At 41.8% G+C, this 24,615-nt stretch overlaps 1 protein-coding gene across 2 annotated transcripts; it reads left to right on the top strand.

Annotated features, from left to right (window-relative positions):
- The first annotated feature begins 3,096 nt into the window (after positions 1-3,096).
- LOC306893785 (ketosamine-3-kinase-like) lies at positions 3,097-7,425 on the top strand. 2 transcript variants are annotated; one of them, XM_079455829.1, is made up of 6 exons: positions 3,100-3,379; positions 5,634-5,785; positions 6,136-6,227; positions 6,300-6,376; positions 6,462-6,584; positions 6,795-7,425. In XM_079455829.1, the coding sequence occupies exons 1-6, from the start codon at positions 3,239-3,241 to the stop codon at positions 7,131-7,133; spliced, it is 924 nt and encodes a 307-aa protein (XP_079311955.1). In that variant the 5' UTR covers positions 3,100-3,238; the 3' UTR covers positions 7,134-7,425. The 2 variants fall into 2 exon arrangements, with proteins under 2 accessions (XP_079311954.1, XP_079311955.1); XM_079455828.1 differs by having other exon boundaries at positions 3,097-3,379; positions 6,136-6,376.
- The last annotated feature ends 17,190 nt before the right edge of the window (positions 7,426-24,615 follow it).

Here is a 24,615-nt window from a genome sequence, read left to right as displayed (position 1 = left end):
AACAAACAACGATTGTACTTTTGACCGCAATAATCGTGTGATGGAAATCACAAATACTGTGACAGAACTGAAACGAATAACATTGAATACAATTGAAGAGATGTGTATATGTCGCTTGTGTATTAAGCACGCGCGAGTTAAATAAAAACATGTTTATCACTCACCAAACGCGTCCGCTGAGCGCGAGATGTTTTTCAGAAGATTCTAGAAATCGCTCGTCGATCAAAACCCGTGAACCGCTGTGAGATCTGTGTGAGATCTGTGTGAGATCGCAAAGTAAACACTGAATCTCAGTCGTGTGGAAGCGAAGCAGAGCGAGATGCACCTCTGACAGAACCGTATGAGGAGAGCTGCCGCGCGCGCGCTGCTTGTATAACCTCGGCTTACGACTCGATGACGTCATAAAATAGAACGACAAGCAGCCAATCGCAAGCGAGAGTCGAGACCTCAGTCGTTACCTACCGGCCCTGAGGATCGAACTAGTAACTTTCTGGTCACGAGTCCAAATCTCTAACCATTAGGCCACGACTGCCCATTTCATTATGATTGTACAAAATTGTGTTTTCAGAATACACACATACATTAGTGTTGTATTTGATTGATTGTTTTCTTATACTTATTATTATTTTCACTCATTTTTCTGTGTTTTGTATCTTTGTACTATATTATATTAATTTCCTTCTAGTCATTTTATTTTACATATCTTTTCGTTATTGTTGTTTAATATGATGTTGGATGCTGTAAGTTCTTAATAAGTCTTATCAGATTGTGTATTTCTATTTAGACTGTATTTTAAGTAAAGGTAATAAGCGTTTTGTTGAAAAGTAAACGTATGAACAATAATATTGTAAAATATGTTTTTAAAAGGACATATATATATATATATATATAGCCATTAGTTCAGCTGGCATTGTGTAGTGCCAGCTAAGGTTGTGTTATAGTTTAAGTTGCTCACTTTCAAAGATTTACTATTGTTTTTTACCTTTTTCTTAAAGCGTGAACTAGGAATAAATGCAGTTTAACAATAAATCACCTTGAACACCTTTCTTCAGTAAAAGTTGGACTGAGCCTTCCTGATCTCTCACCATTGCTTAATTGGAAGAGTATTAACACAACAGAGTTAATATTTCGATCACAGATTTAGTCGTTTTCTGATGAAGAGAGATCTCGGCTCTAATCTTTGGATCTATAAGATTTACATCTAAGTAATATCCATATTTGGATATTTTTGTATCATACTGGGGAACAAGATGGTATGATGATCAGATTTATCAGCACTAAATGTGTCGATTACAGCGCCATCTAGTGTTTCGTTAAATGTACAACAGCTGCTATCTGAGATGAAGCTTCACTGGATGAAACAGACACTTTATTCATGTCATTTTACTATGTAGTGCGTAAATAAAAGCATAACAAGCTTTACTACTACTAGTCTGCGAATTAAAGTCATTATAAGGGAATGCATTACACAAAAATTCTGTTGATCGGTTGTGGGTGCCCACAGTATGCAAGCCTTTGATAGATTATTATAACTAAAATACTATAATAGACTATAATTGTATGTGCCATACAATCGTTTCTATAGTAATAAGGGGGTCCACCACTACAAATATTATGCCAAGCATCAGGATAGGCAACCACATTATTATTATTGTTCCATGAGTTGTTCTCAGTTCGGTCCTGTACACAATGAATAGATTTCTTTTGTGATCACTACCTCTTGTAGTTTTCTAAAGTTAATTTGGTTGTTAAATGCTCTTCTCATTCCTATATGACGGAACTCTGTGTGTACAGAACAGCACTGAAACTTGAAATGACAATAGAATTTAGCTGCGGTTTGTGTGTGGCCTGTATGGATAAAGATAAGTAAGAAATTCTCTTTTTTTATCAAATTCATTGATTTAAATCTGTTTTATAGATGCATTGTTACCGTTGTGTGAATATTCTCCAGAAAAATTTGTGACTAGATGGACACTTTGTGTATGAACTGTATGACTGAAGACATCAAGAGATCTCTGCTGTTTCATGAATGACTGACTACTATCGTGTTCAATGTAAGTGTTATTGTAGCTAAACTAAGCAGCTGTGACATTGACGTTTCTAGATGTAAACAACAGTCACACGTGTATCGGTAAGTTTGAAGTCACGGAGCAAAAAGACTTCTTATGAGCTCCTATCTCTCTCTCTCGCTCTAATATATGAACATGTTCAATACTTGTAAATCTCTTTGTGTGTATTCGAGTGTAAATGCCTTTTCTCTATTAGTTTTATGTAGAAGGTTTGTTTGCTCTAAAGACAACCCTTACATTAAAATCTTACCGGAATCCTGCAGGAATTTGGTTCAATGCAGGGATCCTGCTGAAATCCTGTCGGACTGAATGAAAATCCTACAGGTCCCGTAGGGTTGTTCCTGTATGACTGTGTTATGTTCTGGAGGAATGCAGATCTTTGTGCAGCGATCATGCAGGAATCCTACACAAGAGAACCAAAATCCTTCAGAAAAGAGACAATCCCGATGGTGTTAATTGTATACAGTACATAATTGTTATATTGTTAGTTATACATTAAGAACATGTATACAAGTACTATTACAGTAATTAATTTATGTAATTATATATCAAAAGTGATAAAAAGCATGTGCACTGACGGCACATAGCACTTTGTTTGCCAGATTGATGTGGATTTGAAATATTGTATTGTAAAATTGCACATCTATGTTAAAAACTGTGTATACCTGTCACATATAAAGTTTTCTAATAATGTTAAGAGAACGGCGTGGCAACGGCAGACATTAATAACCCACTGTGCAATGAAACAATATTAAAATTTAAATCAGATCTGTATAAATCACTGCACTATATTGTACAGTACATCACTATACATAATGACTATTTAGGCAACTTCCCATTTGTTAGGTTGAATGCAAAGTAAGTGTACTCCATATACATATTTGTTGAAGTATATCGATTTCAGAGCACTTGATTCATTGGACATCACCGGAAATGCAGCTGTCCTTATTATTCTACAAACGTTCCCTCATGCCAATTGGATAAGTTAAAGGACCCGAAATGATTAGGACTTTTATTTTGACATCTTGCTGAACAACAACAACGCTAATCCTGGAAGTGCTGTAAACACGTGAGCCAGTCGTTCGTGAAGTGTGAGGAGACTGCAGCAGTGTACACCTATAGAACGTGACGTCATCTTTACACGATAGCTTCTGTTTGTACAGTAGGATATGGAGGCGTTGTTAAAGCGCGAGCTGGGCACGTGTCTGTTGAAACGCGCTGGTCACTCGGGCGGAGGATGCATCAGTGAAGGCCAGAGCTATGACACTGACACTGGAAGAGTGTTCGTCAAAATCAACCACAAAAATGAGGTTTACATCCCCTAAAGTTTCAACTGAACGCATTGGTTTTACGTGGTCTCCAGTAAAGAGATAAGACGGTAGCAAAACTGGAGAGCATGTCGATTTTAATGTGGGTACTTGTAGTCTACACTAATGTACACTCATGGTTGAATGTTGAGATTTGCACAAATCTGTCTTCTGAATTTGCAGAAAAATATCCTGATAGCACACATACATCTGGCTTACGTCTGCATTTACACCTGCAAGACATACACAGTTTGCTCCTCTGCAATACGTCTGCTGTCAGGCGTCATAAAGACCTCTTGAAGACGTCTGTAAGATGTGATTTGGAATGGATGAACAACAGCTCTTTCTAAGATGTTTTTATGCAGCAGACGTTTCCAGATATTTTGCAGACGTCTCCAAGACGTATTGCAGATGAGCAATCTGTAGATGTCTTGCAGACGTCAAATAGACGTAAATCAGATGGATTGTGCTATCTGGGTAGTCACAAATGTGTAATCTGGCATTCACAAAATACATTGACTTATACAAATGCATAGCACATCAAGTATTTACACGTTTTCCTAGATTTGAATTGCAACCACAAATGGGCATCTACAACCTCTCAAACCCGTAATGTATTTTGTGAATGCCAGATTACACATTTGTGACTATTTTTCTGCAAATTCAGAAGGCAGATTTGTGATCTTCCGAGCGCACCGATACAAATACTTACTTTACAAGTTCACAAATTAAAATCTGCAAGCTCTCAAGTTTTGCTACGGATTTATGTTTATACTCTTGCAACTACACATGTTTCCTATTGCTTATTATGTGATGCCATACAGTGGTGTGAAAAAGTGTTGGTCCCCTTTCTGATTTCGTATTTATTGCATGTTTGTCACACTTTAATGTTTCAGATCATCAAACAAATGTAAATATTAGTCAAAGATAACACAAGTAAACACAACATGTAGTTTTTAAATGAAGGTTTTTATTATTAAGGGAAAACAAAAATGAAAAAGTGTTTGCCCCCTGTTAAAACAACTTAACTGTGGTTTATCACACCTGAGTTCAATTTCTCTAGCCACACCGGACCTGAATACAGCCACACCTGTTTCCTGTAGCTCAGTGGTAAGAGCATTGCGTTAACAACGCAAGGTTGTGGGTTGGATCCCAGGGGATTGCAGAGACCTATGTAACATGTATAGGATAATGCAATGTAAGTTGCTTTGGATAAAAGCGTCTGCCAAATGCTTAAATGTAAACTTGGGTTCTGCAGCAGGACAATGAACCAAAACAAACCAGCAAGTCCACCTCTGAATGGTTAAAGAAAAACAAAATGAAGGCTTTGGAGTGGCCTTGTCAAAGTCCTGACCTGAATCCTATTGAGATGCTGTGGCAAAAGGCGGTTCATGCTTGAAAACCCTCAAAGATGAGTCGACCGAAATTCCTCCACATCGCTGTAACAGATTAGGGTTAGGGGGCCAGACACTTTTTCACAGTTTCGTGTAGTTTTGGATTTTGTTTTCCCTTAATAATAAAAACCTTTATTTAAAAACTGCATGTTGTGCATTAAAGCGCGAGAAACACGAAAAAAATACGAAATCCGGAAGGGGGCCAACACGTTTTCACATCACTATATGCTATAAATATCTATGAAGAGTCATTAAAAGTTTATTGTAAATGTTCATTTCTCCTGATTTGTTATGTATTAAATAATATGCACTAATATTTTTAACTATAAACGTAAAGTACAATGCAAAGCTCTGATTTGTTTAAGTTTGATCTTGATCTCTATTTCAGTCTCCCCCCTATCTTTCCTTGGCAGGACTGTAATGATATATTGTGGAATATTATGTTTTGAAGGATTATGGCAATTATTTTGTTGAAAATATCCCATTGGTTGAACTGGCATTTGTGTTCAATGGTTTCCGAGCACTTTATATTTAGCACTTCTTCATGAAATGAATTCGATGTACCTCAGTCAAAGAAGCAAAATTCTGTCATGAATGACTCCCCCATAAATTGTTCGAAAATCAAAGGACCTCAATTTATCTTCTTAACACAAATTAAGATATTTTGATAAGGTCCGAAGGCTATCTGACCTTAGACGGCAACACAACAAAGTTAGTAAAGACATTGATAAAGTAGTCCATGTGACACGTCCGTTTGTTAAATTTCACTTTTTAAATTGTGTTTAAGTTAGTATGATATCCTGAACCCAGTATCGAGCATTGCATCCACTCTGAGTGTATTGAAACACTGTCCTGCTCCTTAGGCTAGGAGGATGTTTGATGGAGAGATGGCAAGCTTGGAAGCGATCCTGTCAACTAACACAGTCAAAGTACCTGGACCTATGAAGGTTGTGGACCTTGAGAGAAGTGGAGCTCTTCTTATAATGGAACATGTGGATATGAAAATCTTAAATAAGTATGACCCAAAATCATGTGAATCTTGAAGAATTTGTTCACCTACAAATTAACATCCTCTCATAATTTACTCAACCTTGTCCCTCATCGCAGATATAGCTTTTATCAATAGCAAATTACACAGGGAACTCTAAAAGCACATCCATCCATCATAAACAATTGAGTACCAATGTGTACAAGACACAAGTACAAATGAGAATTGAAGTTATTGAAGTACAGCCATATTTAACTTTAGAGCTCTTATTTTGGTTTCTATTTTGCTAACTTTAAGAAGAATTTATGACAGTGGTCGTGCTTTTAAGTGGATTAATACAATTGTTTTTAAGTTCACGATATGTTATGTTTACGTAGATACTCATCCAAGTTGGGGGAACAGCTGGCTAGTCTACATCTTCACAATAGACGACAGATGGAGAAACAAAAGAAAGAGATGCAGACTGTTGGTAATGTGTTGAAATATGGTAATTTCACTTGCCTTGTAGGACTTTACATATGTGTTTTCTGTGTTTGTGAAGGAAAAGGACTGGAACAGTCGGAAGTTGTCAACAAGTTTGGGTTTCATGTGGCCACATGCTGCGGTTACATCCCCCAGGTGAACATCTGTGGTATGATCAAGAGCATTGATGAAATCATAGTCGGAGAATATTGGAATTTAAAGGTTTTTCCTTTGTTTTCAGGTAAATGACTGGCAGGATGATTGGGTGTCTTTTTATGCCCAGCAAAGGCTTCAGCACCAGCTTGGCTTGGTGGAACAGTCATATGGAGACAGAGAAGCTCGTGAATTGTGGGCCAAATTACAGGTAAAGCAGACATCTCTTATTCTTATTACCATGTATCTTTATTCCTAATAATAGGATAACAGAAGTATTCTTTAAATGCACACCTGGTCAGGAAACTGCCGTACCAAAACCATGATTCATTTTGGGGGAAGTATTGTTTTGTTCAGTGAACGGCAATCTAATGCAGATGTTTTGACGTCTCTCATTCATCTGTCCGTGTGATCCATTTAGCTGAACCTTCCTCAGCTGTTTACTGGCATAGAGTTGGTGCCAGCTCTTCTCCACGGAGACCTCTGGAATGGAAACGTAGCCGAGTGTTCCGATGGTCCCATCGTCTTCGACCCAGCATCTTTTTATGGACATTCAGAGTATGAGCTGGCTATCGCCGGCATGTTCGGCGTCTTTGGGAGCTCTTTTTACAATGCTTACCACGAGAAGATCCCAAAGACTGATGGGTTTGCAAAGAGGCAACAAGTATACCAACTTTTCCACTACCTGAACCACTGGAATCACTTTGGTGATGGATACAGAGGCTCTTCTTTGCGTATCATGAAGGATCTTACTAAGTAAAGGGACTTATCCATAAATCAGCATGATCAAGTTAAATATAACAGATGTTACCAGTTTGATGGCAAACCCAAACAAGTGCTGAAACAAAATGATGAATCTTAATGTCTTTAAAGCTCTTTAGGCTAGACAAAATATTTTAGAAGAGAACACACTACTGTGTTTCATGTAACATTCCCTTCTTTGAATTGCACTTTAACCTTATACTGTAAATGCTTTAAAAAAAGCATCTTTTGACTGGTTTAGAATCGTATGTGTGCCTTGTGTGTCTTTAATAAAGAGAGAATCTGCTGTGGATTTGATGGCGTTGCTGACTATTTCAAGTTGAAGCAGTCAGGTTGTAAAGATCAGGCTCCCTGTATCTGGGTTATATCTGTCATAGGTTTAGGGTTATTTACTTGTTCTGTATTTTTCCATGTTGGAAGTAAACTAAACTAAGAAAACTAGAAAGTAACCAATAGAATAACACATATTTCGCAATAAGAACTATCCACGTTACATCAAAACGTTTTATATTGTTGCGTTTTCAGTGTACTCAACTGTCTTGTCATGTTTCTTAAATGTGTTATCTTCAATATCCAGTCATGGTCATCCATCTTGAAATGGATTACATGAAATAAAACATCTAAAACTAACTTTAAACATTCAGACACATTAAGAAAAAGGAAAACCATTTTGTCAAGTGACCCTAAACTTTTGTATGGTGTGATGTAGTGCATATAATCTCTAATATAATTCTCTCAATCTCTGATGAAAATCAACCATTTGTAATCTCTTTTTTCAGTGTCCATAATAAGAGCCATCATGCCCTGTATCAAAGATGATCAAGAGTGAGAAGTCTCCGCCTCTTGTCATCTGTATCTGTTCAAAGTTTGTGACTAAATAATGGTGCTTTTGTAGGTTAGAGGCTACAAGGTCTTCATGCAGCTTTCACCCCGTGATGTGTCAGATGGTCTGGATACAGACAGCACCCAAAAGACACTGACATGATTGTTAATTGCTTATACTATAGACTTCACTATAACCTCAGAGTGTATTTAAACTTAAGTGGAAAAGTTGTTGGTACATTTAATTTCTGTAAATTGATCTTGAGATATTTACTGTAAAATAATTTCATTAAGTTTCAGAATTAAATACCAGTCCACTTGCAGAGATTGCTGTGTTTTCTAACAACCTTTTTCACAGACAAAGCTTAAGGCTAGTCTCAGACTAAATTTAACAGTTTAGCTGGCTTAACTGATAATAAATTTCCCTGAAATATCTTGGAACATATCACTGCTATAGTTTTAGCATAGCATTTTTATACTAGTCCTAGTTTAAGAATTAGGCCCAGTCCTGAATTAATAAATGTACATTTTGTGGCAAAAGTATTGGCAGTGATATAAATTTTAAAGTTTTGCAAAGTTTCTGCTTAAGCTGTTGTGGAGTTTATTCACATTGTTTATAGATTATTATGCAGAGTGATTAGATAATTAATAAAAAAGCAACTCCCCAGATGTCAATCCCATACTTTGAGAGTGTGGATAAAATACACTGTGAGTGTTAATTTTACATTTTAACACTGGCAATTTTGTTGTGCAGAAGCTTACATCCAGCATGTCAGAGCCAATTACAGAGGTTATGAAAACAAGGCCCAACACTGTAAATATTGACTTTAAATGCCTTTAAAATGTAGGATATGTTCATTTAGAATATCTAGTATACCGTAGAAACATGTGGGGATATAATCTACAAAGTTTGCAAATACTTTTGGACACGACTGTAAGTACACAGTAAACATTAAATAAGAAATACCTAAATTTCTTTTTTTAGAGGATTTTATTTATGAATGTAATGTTCTGATATTTGGACTAGGGATATTAGGCTTCTAATGAATGATTTGTTTCATAGATCTGGCAACCCTGACGTTAACACTCAAGAGCTGGCTATGCGTTTGCAACTAGTTATATGTGTCTATGATTATAATTTATTATTTACTGTTTTGTTAACTCGAACATTATATTTGCTAAGCTAATACATGACAACAACTAAAGGGAATCCCACCATGGCTGCATAGTGTTGGGCCATTCTAGCAAACTGTGAGTGACATCAGAGGACCGTTCCAAAATGGCAGACACAGCTACGTGTTTGGAGCACTTAAATGATGCATCTGAACAACAGCTGTTTTACATCAGTTTGTCCCAGTGCGTGCATGTTTTGCCAAATGCTACTGTGTGTGTACTTTTACATACAAAAAACATGACACACATCTTCATAAAGCCCTTGCATTTCCCTTTCAGAATCCCAGCATCATAACAGTTATTTTTAAATGGCATTTTTTCATGTAAATCTGTGTGGCCTTCACAGGTCCGGATTAAGAATTCAGACGCCCCTGGACACAAGTGTTTTATGGACCTCCCCATACACACCAGCAGCAATAATATCAAGACATTTCCCTTCATACTGTTACTTACTGGCATATTCAAACAGCACACATTTACACACCTCTACCTATTAATTCACATTCAAACCATTTGTTTAAATCTCTTTGTGTAACAAGCATCTCGCACTCTTATGAAAGAGTGTAATGTGTTACATTAAATGGAATTAACAAGAATTATACAGTTCTTCTAATGTGCTTCTTTAGCCTATATATTACGACATCATAGTATTTGTGTGTAAACATTTTGCTATGGATGTAAAAGCACTGTGAATTATCTAATAATGAAGGCCAAATATCGGTAAGCAAGTTACTGATCAACATTATATCAATACAAAATTGCATAATTGGCAAGGAAACTTCACCAAATAAATGTAAACATTTTTGACAACCGCAAGGGTATTTCAACTCATTTATTCACAACAAAAAAGCCGTTCTCATTTACATATTTTCAGTTTTTGTTTTCGATATCTGTGACAGGTTGGTGGAAACCCTGTTTTGTGCTCATTTTATTCAAAACACACCTGTCTTACGGTGTCGTAACGGTGCAGCTCCTTCCTGCCGCTCACTGTACAGAGTTACGCCAAGAGAAGGGATCCCTGTGCCGGAAAAGAAAGACCATGCGCTTGGGGGGCAGCACTGCCAACATTTTCCAACTGAATGAAAGCTAAGGTTTATTCAAGAAGTCGCTAGAATGAATAAACAGGCAAAAAAAGCTCATAAAATTGTTTAAATTAAAAGAAAGACTTCCTAAGATAGAAACACTGTTTTGTGTGCGCCCCTCCATGTGCCTGGACGAGAGAAGTGCTCAGCAGAATGAATACAGCGGTGTTATGTGAAACTTTCTTCCCCTTGCTTGGTCCCCAAGCACGCATGGGTCCCTGGGCCGTTGCCCATAATGCCCATTGTATAATCTGGCCCTGGGCCTTGAACTGAATATCAGTATGAATTCAAACGTTTTAGTAAAAATACAGTTGAATGCAAGAATTTGGAAACACTTGAATGTTTAAGCTATTTTTATCAGCAAGAATATTTGCAGCAAAATACATTTACTTTTTTTTACAATTTGAGCATAATTCAACTAATAAAACAAAAAGTTTTTTTTAGGTTTATCCATTTCCTTACTCACTCTTCAAAACATTTTTTACTCACTCTTCCTCAGCAAATGGCCACAAAAACCTAATTTAACTCTATTTAAGGATCACACTTTTAAATCTCGATTCTGTGCCAACATTCTTAAAACTACGCTTTACCCATTTGTCAGCAATAGGTTTTGTACGGAAGTGAAATGTATTAACAATATAAAACAGTTTATATGTTATGGCTGTTTTTATTGTTTCTCTATAACAAGTGACATTTGTTCCAATGACACTCAATGTATCAGGATTAACAACAGCATTAGAAGGTACCCTGAAGGCTGTACGGTGCTGCTGCAAGGTGAGTTTACGGCTTATTAATGTTTGATAAATATTTGAATATTTCACACATTCACAGTGTGGTAACCTAAGGTACTGTTAGTTTTTTCATTCGATGTCGTGATATTTGTGGCCAGTTGATAGCTTTCGGTACACTGTAAGCTTAAATAGAAATTTTGTCATTCAGGGTGATGCAAATCTTTGCCAATTTTCTAATAATACCGAATTCTCTGTTCCGTTTCTGGTAAAATCTATAACATGTTTAGAACTGGTATAAAACATCACATAAAGAACAAGTTCGTCTTTAAAATATTTTGTATATCAAGTTCTTTATTGTACATTAACATTTAATGTCATGAACGTGGGGTGAGACATGGACAGAGGACCCAAGCGCAGACAGCGGGTAAGGGGTTAACAGATAATTTAATAAATAATAAAACAAAGACCCACGTGGGGGTAACATAAGAAAACACGGATACATAACATGACTAAGACTAACTACACTATACTGTACTACACAAAGACTTAAAATAAACTCAAAACAAGAACTAAGACTAGACTAGACTAGACTAGACTAGACTAGACTAGACTAGACTAGACTAGACTAGACTAGACTAGACTAGACTAGACTAGACTAGACTAGACACATGGTCTCACCACATAACCACAATGAACCAGCACAAGACAGAATACACAAGGGCATTAAATAAGGGACCAGATCAAGAGGGGAACAGGTGAAGGGCATTGATCAATAACGAGGGTAACGAGAGGATGGGAACAAAGACGAGACCAGAGAGAGAGTATGTAAGGCAATAATTATAATTGAATCTCTCCACATTAAACATGAGGTTCTGTCATGATCCTGCCACTATACTAAGAGAAACATGACATGATGCAGCAGAATCATGACAATTTAATGGTTGTACTTACACAAGCTAATGAAATACATACAATAAAAAACAGCGTGTTCAGAATGAAAATGATAAGCCCCATGAAATGATTATCCCCAAGTAAACAGCTTATTGATTGAAACATTTGTTTAACACGTTAACATTTAGGATGTGTTCATATTTGGTTCTTTTAATTCTTTTGGACCTGGCCAAGAAAACTAAATGTGTATACATATATATACATATATATATATATATATATATACTAAAAGTAGATCTTCTAAAAAAGGATCAAACCTGTCAAGAAGTGAAAATAAACAAAATTCAGAATGCATAATGGGATGCAGTTAAGATGACCCAGTAGATTCATTCAGATGTGATGTTTAATTAACAAAGTTCGGGAGGAGCCGTAGCATATAATCAGCCGGCTGGTCCACAATCAGCAATCACTGCACATACACAATTAGCCATAGCGAGCTCGCGCATAAATAGAGAATCCATCTTACCTGCTCGATCTCCTAAGATTAAGCATCAACGCGATGTCTGAGACCCACGTCATCGACGACAATCTTTCAGCGCCGCCGAGCGCTCATCAATCCAGCTCAGGATCGGATATATCGAGCGATTCTCCGGCTTCATCACGAGGCCGCCCGCCCCGCCGTTCTACACCTCGGAAGGCTAAGCCGAGAGGTGGCACATCGTCTCCTGCCTCAAAGAGACGTCCACCTGCTTCCCCGGCTTCTTCCTACACCTCCGCTCACAACGCGATCCCCGCCATACAGAAATGGACCGTCCAGGGCTTACGACTAGCTCTGTCCAATGCGGACGTCCACTTCCACAGGCGGATGACCAAGGCGGAGCTTTACGGCCTCTACGCCTCTTCCCTGGCGGACACCGCCTCACCGAAGGGCGCTATGGGGGGTTCCGCCACCAAGCCGGGCACGGCTCGCGGTTCTCCGTATTCCCGACCCGGGCAATCCACCTCCGCAGCTAGTCGCGGCCGCCCGCGGGGAAGCCGGAACAGCAGGGCTTCCGCGAGCGCAGGTATCGCCACGGACCCACCGGTCCCTCTCGCCGTTGGCCAGCTTCGGCCTCCTGCAAACACCCCGCCAGCAGTAGCGGGCTGCTCTCGAAGCATTGGCTCACCAGCACCTGGAGCTCCGGTGCTTTACCACCCATTCCCTGCCCCTGGCTCTTGGCCCACGGCGCCTGCGTCCACCACTAGCGCGAGGCTGCCTCAGCTAGCGATGCAGGCGCCGGGTCCTAGCCATTTTCCAACCCCCTCGGTAGCCGCCGCTAGCGCGAGGCTGCCTCAGCTAGCGATGCAGGCGCCGGTTCCTAGCCATTTCCCAGCCACCCTGGTAGCCGCTGCTAGCGCGAGCATGACTCCGCTAGCCGCTCAGGCGGCCGCCATTCCCCCCCTTCTCTCTCTTCCGCAGGCTCGATCGAGCTTCTCATTGGCCTCGGCGACAGCAATGCCAGTGCCAATCAACGCACCAGCCCTGGAACCGCCTCCAGTTTCGGGGAACATAAGAACGCAGATCTTGACAGGTGCGGACACAGACCTTTATTTTCTCCTCTCACCATTATCACCCCCGTCAACCGAGCGGCAGATCTCTTACGGTGATCTATCGCTCACATTTAAAAATCAGTCACCCAACCACACCCGCACACTGTCGTTCCCCGAATTTACCGTTGCTTTTTCCCGCTACACTGACGTGATCTGCACTGCGTTCCCTCATAGGAGACGCGAGCTGGGCGATTACCTCGCCATCGTGGCAGAGCTCGCTCTCTCCTACGGGGGCGCGCATTTTTACACTTACCACAAACTTTTTTCCGCCAAATGTGCCATTCGTGTGGCTCAGTGGAACCAGTGCCCCTACTGGGGCGCACTGGACACTGAGCTGCATAACAGGGTTTTCTTAGGCGTTCGCAATATTTCCTGCGCGGTATGTCGCTCAGTAGCGCATCCTACAATCGGCTGTCCCCTAGTCACCCCCTCTCTTCCCTCATGCCCAGTTACGCCTCCCAAATCCACTTCCTCTGTTCCGCGCCTGCCAAACCGCCCAGCCAACCAAGCTCACGGGCAACCCAGCAGTCTGGAGGCATGCAGGAGTTTCAATTCTGGCAGATGTTCCAGGCAGCGTTGTCGCTTCCTGCACGTGTGCCTTTTCTGCAGCGGTGCACACGCTCGCATTGTATGCCCGATGTCCCAAATGCAGAATAAAAATTTAAAAAATTACCTCTCGACTCCCGTGAACGTTTCTTGTTTGTCTTTCGAGTTGTCTTCGCACCCCGACATTCAGTTCACGGACTACCTTCTGACCGGTCTCTCGAACGGCTTCGACCCCGGCGTTATCAGTCTTCCATCACGCAGCTTAATTTGCCCCAACCTTCAGTCCGCGCTTTCCGAACCAGAGTCAGTCGATCTCCTTATTAAAAAGGAGATTGACGCAAAATTCATTATCGGCCCTTTCGAAGCTCCCCCGTTTTCCGTATTTCGCATCAGCCCCATCGGCGTAGCAACGCGTAAATTCTCTGGCAAAAAGCGCCTCATTTTCGATCTCTCGTCACCGCACGGCTCGGCCTTTCCAAGCATCAACAGCCTCATTCCAATTGAGGAATTTTCGCTGCACTATCACAACATCGACCAAGCCATTACTTTAATAAAACATGCAGGTCGTGGAGCTTGGCTAGCCAAAGTCGACATTACATCCGCATTTAAAGTCATGCCCATCCACCCAGACTTCTGGCACCTTTTCGGCATTCAATGGCGCAATAAATTTTACTTTTCTGTCCGCCTTACTTTCGGCTGCAGAAGCAGCCCCAAAATCTTCGACATGTTGTCAGAGGCAATTTGCTGGATTCTCTCTAACAATTATGCAATTCCCTACTTAATCCACCTACTAGACGATTTTTTAATCATCTCGTCTCCCGACTCGTTTCCAGCTGCGCATCTAGCAAAAGTCCAACAGGTTTTTAAAAAACTCGGCGTCCCCCTTGCCCCAGACAAAACTTCAGGACCGAGCACTTCCATCGAATTTCTCGGAATAAAATTAGACTCTCTTAAATTCCAGGCTTCACTGCCCAAAGAGAAAATCGACAGAACAATCGTCATCGCTTCCTCGCTGTTAGCTAATCCCCGCTGCTCCAAACGCGAGCTCCTGTCCGTTCTCGGCCATCTGAATTTCGCGATGAGAATAATCCCGCAAGGTCGCCCGTTCGTTTCACACCTCCTCTCTCTCGCGTCCACCGCGCACGCTTTAGAGGACATGTTATCCATATCCAGCCCCTGCCTTGACGAGCTGAGCTTATGGATACAATTTCTCAAGCAATGGAATGGCTTGTCATTTTTCTACAGTGACATGTCCTCCTCCCCCGTCGATATTCACCTTTTCACTGACGCCGCCCCTTCTGTAGGTTTCGGAGGCTTTTACCAGGGTCGTTGGTTTGCATCCTCTTGGCCCCCCCAGCTCTTAGAGATTCCGCAGGCCTTAGCATCCTCTGCACTTTTCGAGCTGTATCCACTGGTCGTCGCAGCATCCCTATGGGGGAAAGAGTGGTCGGCTTCCAGTATTATGGTACATTGCGATAACGAGGCCACGGTTCATTGCATTAACAAAGGCCGCTCTCACTCCCCCGCTTTAATGCCGTTCCTCAGACGCCTCATCTGGATCTCAGCCTGTGACCAGTTCATTCTAACTGCCAAACACATTCCCGGAGCAAAAAATCAGATTGCTGATGCCCTTTCTCGTTTCGCTTTCCAGAAATTCAGGCAGCTGGCGCCCGAAGCAGACCCCTTGCCAACTCCGATACCTCCCTATTCGGAGCTGATATTCCTGTAAACCACCCACTAAAAACCCTCCTCGATGCATCTCGAAACTCCATCATCCAAGCCGTCTCCCTTAGGACCCTCCAATCTTATCTCACTGCATGGAAAAGCTTCAAGGCGTTTCACCACGCGTTCAACATTCCCTTTCCCTCATTTTCCGTAATCTCCATCACCTCCTTCATCTCCTTCCTAAACTTGTCAAAAAACCTCCAAGCAAGCTCAATTAAAGGTTACATGAGTGGGGTCCAGTTCTTCCACAAGCTCATATTCAACTCTCCATCCGCAGCAATAGCCAGCTCCCAAACATCTATGCTCATCAAGGGCATTCAAAGAACCCAGCCTGCTCGCCCAGACGCCAGGCAACCTATAACCCTGGATATACTGACCAGATGCATTTCCACCCTCCGTAAAGGATATCACTCCAAGCACGTCGATCGCACGCTCGACTCCATGTTTATCCTAGCCTTTTTCGGCTTTCTAAGATGTTCTGAAATTTCCACCACGTCCATCTTCAACCCCGTAATACATCCAACGTTATCTGACCTATCAGTACGCGATTCAGAGACGATCTCATTCTTAATTAAACAAAGCAAGACGGACCAAACCAGGAGGGGACATTTCATCTACATCTTCAACCTCCAGTCACCGATTCAGCCTTATCAGACCCTTCTAGCCTACCTTCACTTCAGGAAATCTCAGACCAAAACCACATCAGACCCTCTCTTCGTGGACGAATCTAACCGCCCAGCCACACGCTTCTGGTTCCAAAAACACCTCAAAGCCGTATTGCTCTTGTCTGGCATTCCCGCAGACCACTTTTCCGGCCACTCCTTCCGCATAGGCGCAGCAACTACAGCCGCCAAAAAAGGCCTATCGCAGTCTCAAATCCAAGCACTAGGGCGCTGGACGTCGGAAGCTTTTAAGAGCTACATCAGGTCAGATCTCTCAATCATCAGGGAAGCCCATCGAACCCTCATTTCCCGAATCATCTAAGAATCCATCCTTCACCCACATGGGCTCGAACCTCCACTATTCAGCCTTCATCTCCCTAGCGGGAGATCTCACTGTCACTGCAACCGCCTCAGCAATCACCAGGGATTCAGACCCAGCCTGCAGGGGCCATCGCCCAAGTCACAGGCTCTGCCACAGCAGACTCTTCAGCAGAAGCCTCCATCCAAGACGTCGAAACCAGCGTCGCCGCAGCGATCGCCTCCGCAGAGGCCAGTGCTTCCATCCAAGACGTCGAAGCCAGCGTCGCCGCAGCGATCGCCTCCGCAGAGGCCAGTGCTTCCATCCAAATCATCGAAGCCAGCGTCGCCGCAGCGATCGCCTCCGCAAGAGGCCAGTGCTTCCATCCAAATCATCGAAGCCAGCGTCGCCGCAGCGATCGCCTCCGCAGAGGCCAGTGCTTCCATCCAAGTCATCGAAGCCAGCGTCGCCGCAGCGATCGCCTCCGCAGAGGCCAGTGCTTCCATCCAAGTCATCGAAGCCAGCGTCGCCGCAGCGATCGCCTCCGCAGAGGCCAGTGCTTCCATCCAAGTCATCGAAGCCAGCGTCGCCGCAGCGATCGCCTCCGCAGAGGCCAGTGCTTCCATCCAAGTCATCGAAGCCAGCGTCGCCGCAGCGATCGCCTCCGCAGAGGCCAGTGCTTCCATCCAAGTCATCGAAGCCAGCGTCGCCGCAGCGATCTCCTCCACAGAGGCCAGTGCTTCCGTCTAAGACGTCGAAGCCTGCGTCGCCGCAGCGATCGCCTCCGCAGAGGCCAGTGCTTCCATCTAAGACGTCGAAGCCTGCGTCGCCGCAGCGATCGCCTTCGCAGAGGCCAGTGCTTCCATCTCGTGTTGTGCCATCTACAACTTTCTAAGGATCAAGCACAACAGCAGCTCTCTTCCCAGCAGGAACCTCCATCAGGTGCTCTACTTCAGCGGGATCCCTCCTTCAGTAGCCCCCTCCTTCAGTATCAGTCCTCATCCAGGGACACCCACGAAGAGGGGTAAATTTTAGATAATCTCTGAATTCCTAGATTTACACCCTCTACGGGCACTAAATCTACTTCCAGCCGCTCATGGGTTTCAACTTCTCACCACTCCAGCAGGCATCCTCTCTCCATATCAGTCTCAACCATCCTTGGAGGAACCCCTGCCCCAGTCTTGCCTCATCTCAAACCACACCTTCTAAGGAGCCACCATCCTCTTGTCCTTACCCGAACGCAGTCCACGCCTCCATACTGTCCAGCACCGCGTTTGGGGGGGTATGCGTACTCCGGCGGCTGTCCAACTTCTTGCTTTATGGGGGGTGTGCTCTGGGCTCAAACCGGTTCCGAGCTCGGCGCACTCACCCTGACCAAGGTGTAGTGTTTCGGGTTCGGATAGATCTGGCGAGCTCGGAGCCCGCTTCCCGGACAGCACGCCAAATACGCATAACCTTCATAACCAAGCTCTTGCTTTATTATCCCTATCAACATCGCTGTTATCTGCGCAGGTGAACTCGTGAAATGATGTTTAATTAACAAAGTTCGGGAGGAGCCGTAGCATATAATCAGCCGGCTGGTCCACAATCAGCAATCACTGCACATACACAATTAGCCATAGCGAGCTCGCTCATAAATAGAGAATCCATCTTACCTGCTCGATCTCCTAAGATTAAGCATCCCTCCTCCACCCCGGCTCCTCTCCCAAACTCACTTTTCTTTTGCAAGAGCCCCGGGGGGTGTGCTCTGGGCTCAAACCGGTTCCGAGCTCGGCGCACTCACCCTGACCAAGGTGTAGTGTTTCGGGTTCGGATAGATCTGGCGAGCTCGGAGCCCGCTTCCCGGACAGCACGCCAAATACGCATAACCTTCATAACCAAGCTCTTGCTTTATTATCCCTATCAACATCGCTGTTATCTGCGCAGGTGAACTCGTGAAGTGAAGGAGTTGGGGATGGAGGTGGGTTTTGAGTGCATCACTATTGAGCAGCAGATGGAGGAGCTAAATTCATTTTAATTCAACAAAACATGGCAAATATGAACACATCCTTTTTGTCTTAGAGTACTTGCTTATTAATATCCCAATAAACTAGAAAATAAGAAGTATTCTAACTGATCAAACTGAACAAATCTGATACTCAATTTTAACATTTTAATCTTTGAAAATAAAGCCTATTTAATATAACTGCTGATGAAACCTCTGCAAATGAGAGACATTTTGTAATTTGGATACTGCCTGCAACACTGCAAACTGAAGATATTTAAATAAAGTAAAAGCCCAGAGCATCAATTTGCGTTCCACTTCTCCCTATAATGCCATAACATCTTCCTGACTTCACATCAAGACTCACAGGCTGACCAAGCAGTAGACTTTTGACAGAGAATGTTCTTCTTTCACCATCACTTTTTGCAACCTCAAATTCCAAACCTGCCACCCTGTCATTGCTAACATTTGGCCACAGCCTTGCAGCGAGAGTTTTCTCATCTTTCTCAAAGACCCATTCTACATGATCTTTTTCTGGTGCTCCACCAACGGTAATCATATTGCCATTGTTAAAAGTTGTTAAAGGTACAGACGAAGTTGGGTATCAGAGGGAACATAGAAACCTGGGGAACAGAGAAAGTATTTTATGTAATGAAATGTGAAAACATGTTCACATACATTACACATTTTTTAACAGAATTAAAAAAATCTTCACTAACCTTGTTATACGTAATGCAAATCTTCTGAATAGTGTTCTCTGAATAACTGATAAAGCAGAATGCACCACCTCCCGTCGGGCAATATATAAATATAAAATACATCAAAATATTTTTGAGGAAATGTTTATAGTAACTTAAGAGTGCAGATCAAATTTACCTAAATATAGAGAGACAGTATCACTGGCTCCACTCACTCCCACTCTGCCCACTATCGTGTAACGCATCAAATACTTCTTATCAGACTCCAGTCCAGTCAGAGTAAAATCTTCATAGGCTGTGTTTGTGATAAACCACTTTTCTTTGTCTTCTGGTCTGTATTCAACACTGTACTGTGCGGTTTCTCCATTTTGAGACTCCTGCAGTTTCAGGTAGACAGGTCCGGGTGGCTTGGACACAGGCTGAAACTGTTTGTCTGTCAGTTTGCCTCGTTCCTACAGATAGATGGAGGAGCCTCCGCTGGAGGAATTGGAGATGGCAGAAATGATAAAGCACATTTTCTTGTCCTCTTTATTGGCCTCAGAGAATATTTTGTAGAGAGATAAGGCCTCTCTCATATTTGTGATGACATCTGCATAAATTGAACCACTTTGGCTCAGATTCCACAGAAAGAAAATTTTGGTTTCCTTCAAGCTTCTTAAACTCCTCAGATTCCAGGAACTCTTTTAGGGTTGAAAGATAATGGTCTTCATACCTCAGTGACGTAAAGGTCAAGCACACCACAAAATCAATTTCAGGATTAAGGAGAATGGTGCTCAGACCATCTGCGTCTACAGCTTTGATCCCCTTCAGAGATTTGGTGTAGGAACTCAAGAGGTCAAGTTCAGACTTTGCGTCATCTAACCATTGCATGGTGGCATTAAAGGGTTTTTTTGTGAATCTCCAAGATGTCTCAAGGAGTCGCTCTTAAAGGACCCTCGTGTAATTTTTAGCTACATCTAGCTATGTAAATTTGATTGCATTTCTGTCAGTAGATCCTCCCAAAAACGACACATTGGTCCTTTCAATTGGTAACAATGTTGAACACAGATTTCATATGTGTGTGCATTATTTTAATTTTTTACTTAAAATGCAAGAGTGTGAGTTTGAATAGGTTTCACAAAATGTTGGGTTCTCACAAAAAGGGATGAACCCAACAATTGGGTTGTGATTAATGCTCTGCTAGGTTGTTTTAACCCATTGCTGGGTCATATACATTTTCTGGGTTAATGTAACCCAATGGCTGGGTTTATCCCTCTTGAAAATAACCCCGCATTTTTAGAGTGCAGGCAAAGTAAATTGGTGACCTAAAACGTAGTACAAAAATGGAATTAAAAAGCATTTAATATAAAAATATTTGGAATATTTGGAATATTCATTCCATGTAGTGTTCCATGTATTAACACTACATGGAATGAATGCATCATTGCGGTAGTCGTAAAGCATACCAGGATACAGAGGTCTTCCAAGAGCTGCCACTTCAATTGGCCGTGATTGCATGATTCTAAAAAAAAGAGCAATTTATCATCCATTGGAAAATTTCTGTGGTAACCCATCATTTTACTAGAGGGGACATACCCCTTATACCCCTTCTTCTGCTCTTCTTAGTCTTGTGAACATCTGCCTTCTGGATCAATTACGCTTTCTGACTAATTAACTCTTGTTGATGGATTATTTCGCGTCTGTCTTGTGAACATGTGCCTTGTGGATCAATTACCACCTACTGGCAAGTGAACTCTGCCGGTGGATTATTGACCAAAGTGACTGTGTTCATTGAGAGCAATCCCTTGCCACACACCTTAAGGCTCGCAGGGTGTTTCCGAACTTTTGCGGATACGGGTCAGTCTTTTCCTTACCCTGGATCATCTTTACACAGCATCTACCCAGGCATCAGTCGAGCGTTCGAACCATCTCATTGTTACTGTGTATCTGACTGTTCTATATTGCTCTCCACTTCGGTGGTTGTTTGGGTTTTGCCAGAGTGCTAATAAATTATATTTGCATCCTGCATTTGACTCTCTAGTCGTTCATTACAGGTCATCTGCTATCACACATAAGAACACAGACAGGGAGTATCCACAATATCCAGTTTAGTAAATATATACAGTGAGATCAACAGGTATGCAGGTGAGTATATATCAATGCAAGTCCCAATGTTGATGAAAAACAACTTAACCGTTCTTGTCTTTTCCAGGTGATCATCCTGCAGATGAGAATAAATCTTACACACGATGACGATGAAAAGACAACAGGAGAGCATCGCTTTGTGACCACCTCTTTTTTGGTAGAGTTCCAGAAACATTGTGGCCATGTCCTTAAATTACTTTGTTAATTAATTCCACAGGTAATGTTGTAGTGACGTGGTCTCCAAATAACATGGATACCTACTGGTCTGTCATGAATCTGCCTTCATGTCATGTCTATTCTTGGTCTTGAGGCAGATTCATGACAAAGTCTTATGTTTTATGTGAGATGTTGGTTCGATCGGCTTTCTTGCTCTCTCTCTGGTCCGTGTCTTTGTCCCCGCCATCTCGTTTCCTTGTTAACCTTCCCTGAGTGTTTCAGTACCCGCACCTGAACCTTGTTAATTATCCTCTGTCTGTCTCCCTTTAAAACATCCTCGTGTTCATTGTCCTTTGCTCGTTTGTTGTATGTGTTACCTTGCCTGTGCATGTTACCTTCCGTGAATGTTAGAGTTCCTAGTTCCCTTGGTCTTGGTCTTGGTCTTGGTCTTGGTCTTGGTCTTGGTCTTGGTCTTGGTCTTGGTCTTGGTCTTGGTCTTGGTCTTGGTCTTGGTCTTGGTCTTGGTCTTGGTCTTGGTCTTGGTCTTGGTCTTGGTCTTGGTCTTGGTCTTGGTCTTGGTCTTGGTCTTGGTCTTGGTCTTGGTCTTGGTCTTGGTCTTGGTCTTGGTCGTCACTGTGTTAAGTTAGTAGTTTATTTTTGCCCCCCATGTGGGAAGTGTTTGTTTTCAGTTCTGTAGTCTAGTTTATTTAGTGTTTGTCCCCATTGTGGGTGTTTGTTTTGTTATTTATTATTAAAAGTCTTGTTAACCCCTTCATCCCTGCTGCCTGCGCTTGGGTTCTCCTCTGTGATTCATAACACTGATCATTGTGTGACGAGGTGGTGAAATTTGAGACACAGAGTAAGTTCTATTCACGAATAAAGAGTCCGACTACGCCACCCTAGGAATTAATCCCAGGGAAAAATACTCAAACTATGAGCAAAGCACACAGGTTCAGTTCCCTCATGGAAGTAGACAAGAGACGCGAGTAATACAAAAATACAAATGTTTATTACTAGGAAAATCCTTTAAAATGTTAGATGGGACATTGAAACCCCACTTCAAATAAAACAAACAGAAACACATACAAACCAACTTGATATAGAGCAGCTGTAAAACAAATCTAAATACCAGCAGGGCTGAAGCTCCCAACGGCAGGAAGCACTGGGGAGTTCGATTCTACGGGACACACTTCCACACGACACTCACACCCGTGCAGTTTAATCACACTATCACACACTCGAGTGTACACTGCACACGATAGGACCACCACCAGAAAGAGCAATCCACACGTGGGACCTCAGCTCCTGCAAAATAATAAGAGACTATAACAATAAAGATGGCAGTGTTGACATTAATAGAGTCCAAATTAATAAATGGAAATAACAAACATAAAGAAAAACCAATCCAGCTTAGGAAGATCAATTGTTGGTCTACTACGAGACTTTAACTCAGTAGATGCTCACACACCAATAGGATTTCACAAACAGATGGTTGATCACAGATATCCCAAGCTAGGAGCAATTTACTGCCCTTACAATAAGGAGCAGAGAGAAAAGCAAATAAATAAAACTAAACAAACCGTAATTCATGGAAATAAAAGTAACAAAACAAAAGAAAAAGGTTAAATAACAGAAACAACAGAAGGGAGCTAGCTCCGCTGCAAGCAGGAGGAGCTTAATAGTCCTTCCACACAAGGCAGATATGTATGAAGCGGGAAAATATAACGCCCCGATTATAACCAAGCGAGCAGTCCCCTTTGTTTACGATGATGGTCGCGTATACACTGGCCGTATAAACTGCAGCACTTTAATCGCAGCGTAAAATCACGGCATAGAACGAGAGGGAGAATCCTATAACAAACAAACGGAGATGTTACCCATTATAATACTATGACCACTCTTAGTCATAGTTACGTTTAAAACACTTACCATCAGGTTGTCAAGCTAGATAGCACACTTAACGGACACGGATTGGTCAGTCATGCCCACCGCGAACACAATAGGATACAGGGAATCACACCTATTTGATACCCGAAAAGCATGTTAAACCCACGCAACCATTTTCGCACTAGATCACAAGCTTTTAACCATAAATGTACCTGAGAGGTGAACAGTCATCAAACCAACTAAGCAGTATGCCGGGCAACACGGCACCAAAGCTGCACTGATTAATAAAAACAATTTAAAACTACGCACAACAACAATTCCAAGAATTATCACATAAAAACATAGCACGCTTACCTACCATCAGAGTCAACGCGATCAAAACAACGGGGAAATCGGACGTGACGCATACCAGGTAACAGCCAATCAGCCTTTAAATGGAAGGTACTACTCGCTGATAGGCTAACCCTGCTGTCAATCACCTAATCCCATTACATTCGTATTAATCAATCTAATAAGTTCTATTTATTTTCATTACAAGGGTAATTTATGATAAGACATATTGTACATATACACTTATATCATAATTACAAGAGTAGACATTTGTACACTACAAAAATATATTTGTGATTCATTTTGACACCCTCTGAAATAAATTTTAATAACAACAACATGACATTAAGTACATTCTTAAAAAAAAGCTGCTTCAAAAGGTTCTTCGATGCCATAGAAGAACCGTTTGGATCCATAAAGTACCTTTAACATCTGAAGAATGAAAAGAGGTTCTTCAAATTACAAAAAATTTGGAAAGAGATGGTTCTTTAAAGAACCTCTGACTGAATGGTTCTTTGTGGAACCCAAAATGGTTCTTCGATGGCATCGCTGTGAAGATCCTTTTAAGCAGCTTTATTTTTAAGAGTGTCATGAATTTTTAAAATAGGATTTTCCATGGACATTGTTACAATATTAATTTTGAGCTTACATAAATAATTCATCAAATATACTTACAAATAAAGTTCAAACCAGTTTTTAGAAAATTGACTAAATCACAATTGTTTTAAAATATGTTAAAGGTTTAAAAGGGCATTTTATTAATATATATGTTAAAGGTGGT

Source organism: Barbatula barbatula (genome assembly GCF_947034865.1).
Source record: "Barbatula barbatula genome assembly, chromosome: 5".
In the NCBI taxonomy this organism is placed as follows: Eukaryota; Metazoa; Chordata; class Actinopteri; order Cypriniformes; family Nemacheilidae; genus Barbatula; species Barbatula barbatula.
The sequence above is the reverse complement of the archived record's forward strand: the minus strand, read 5'-3'. Positions and strand labels throughout refer to the sequence as shown.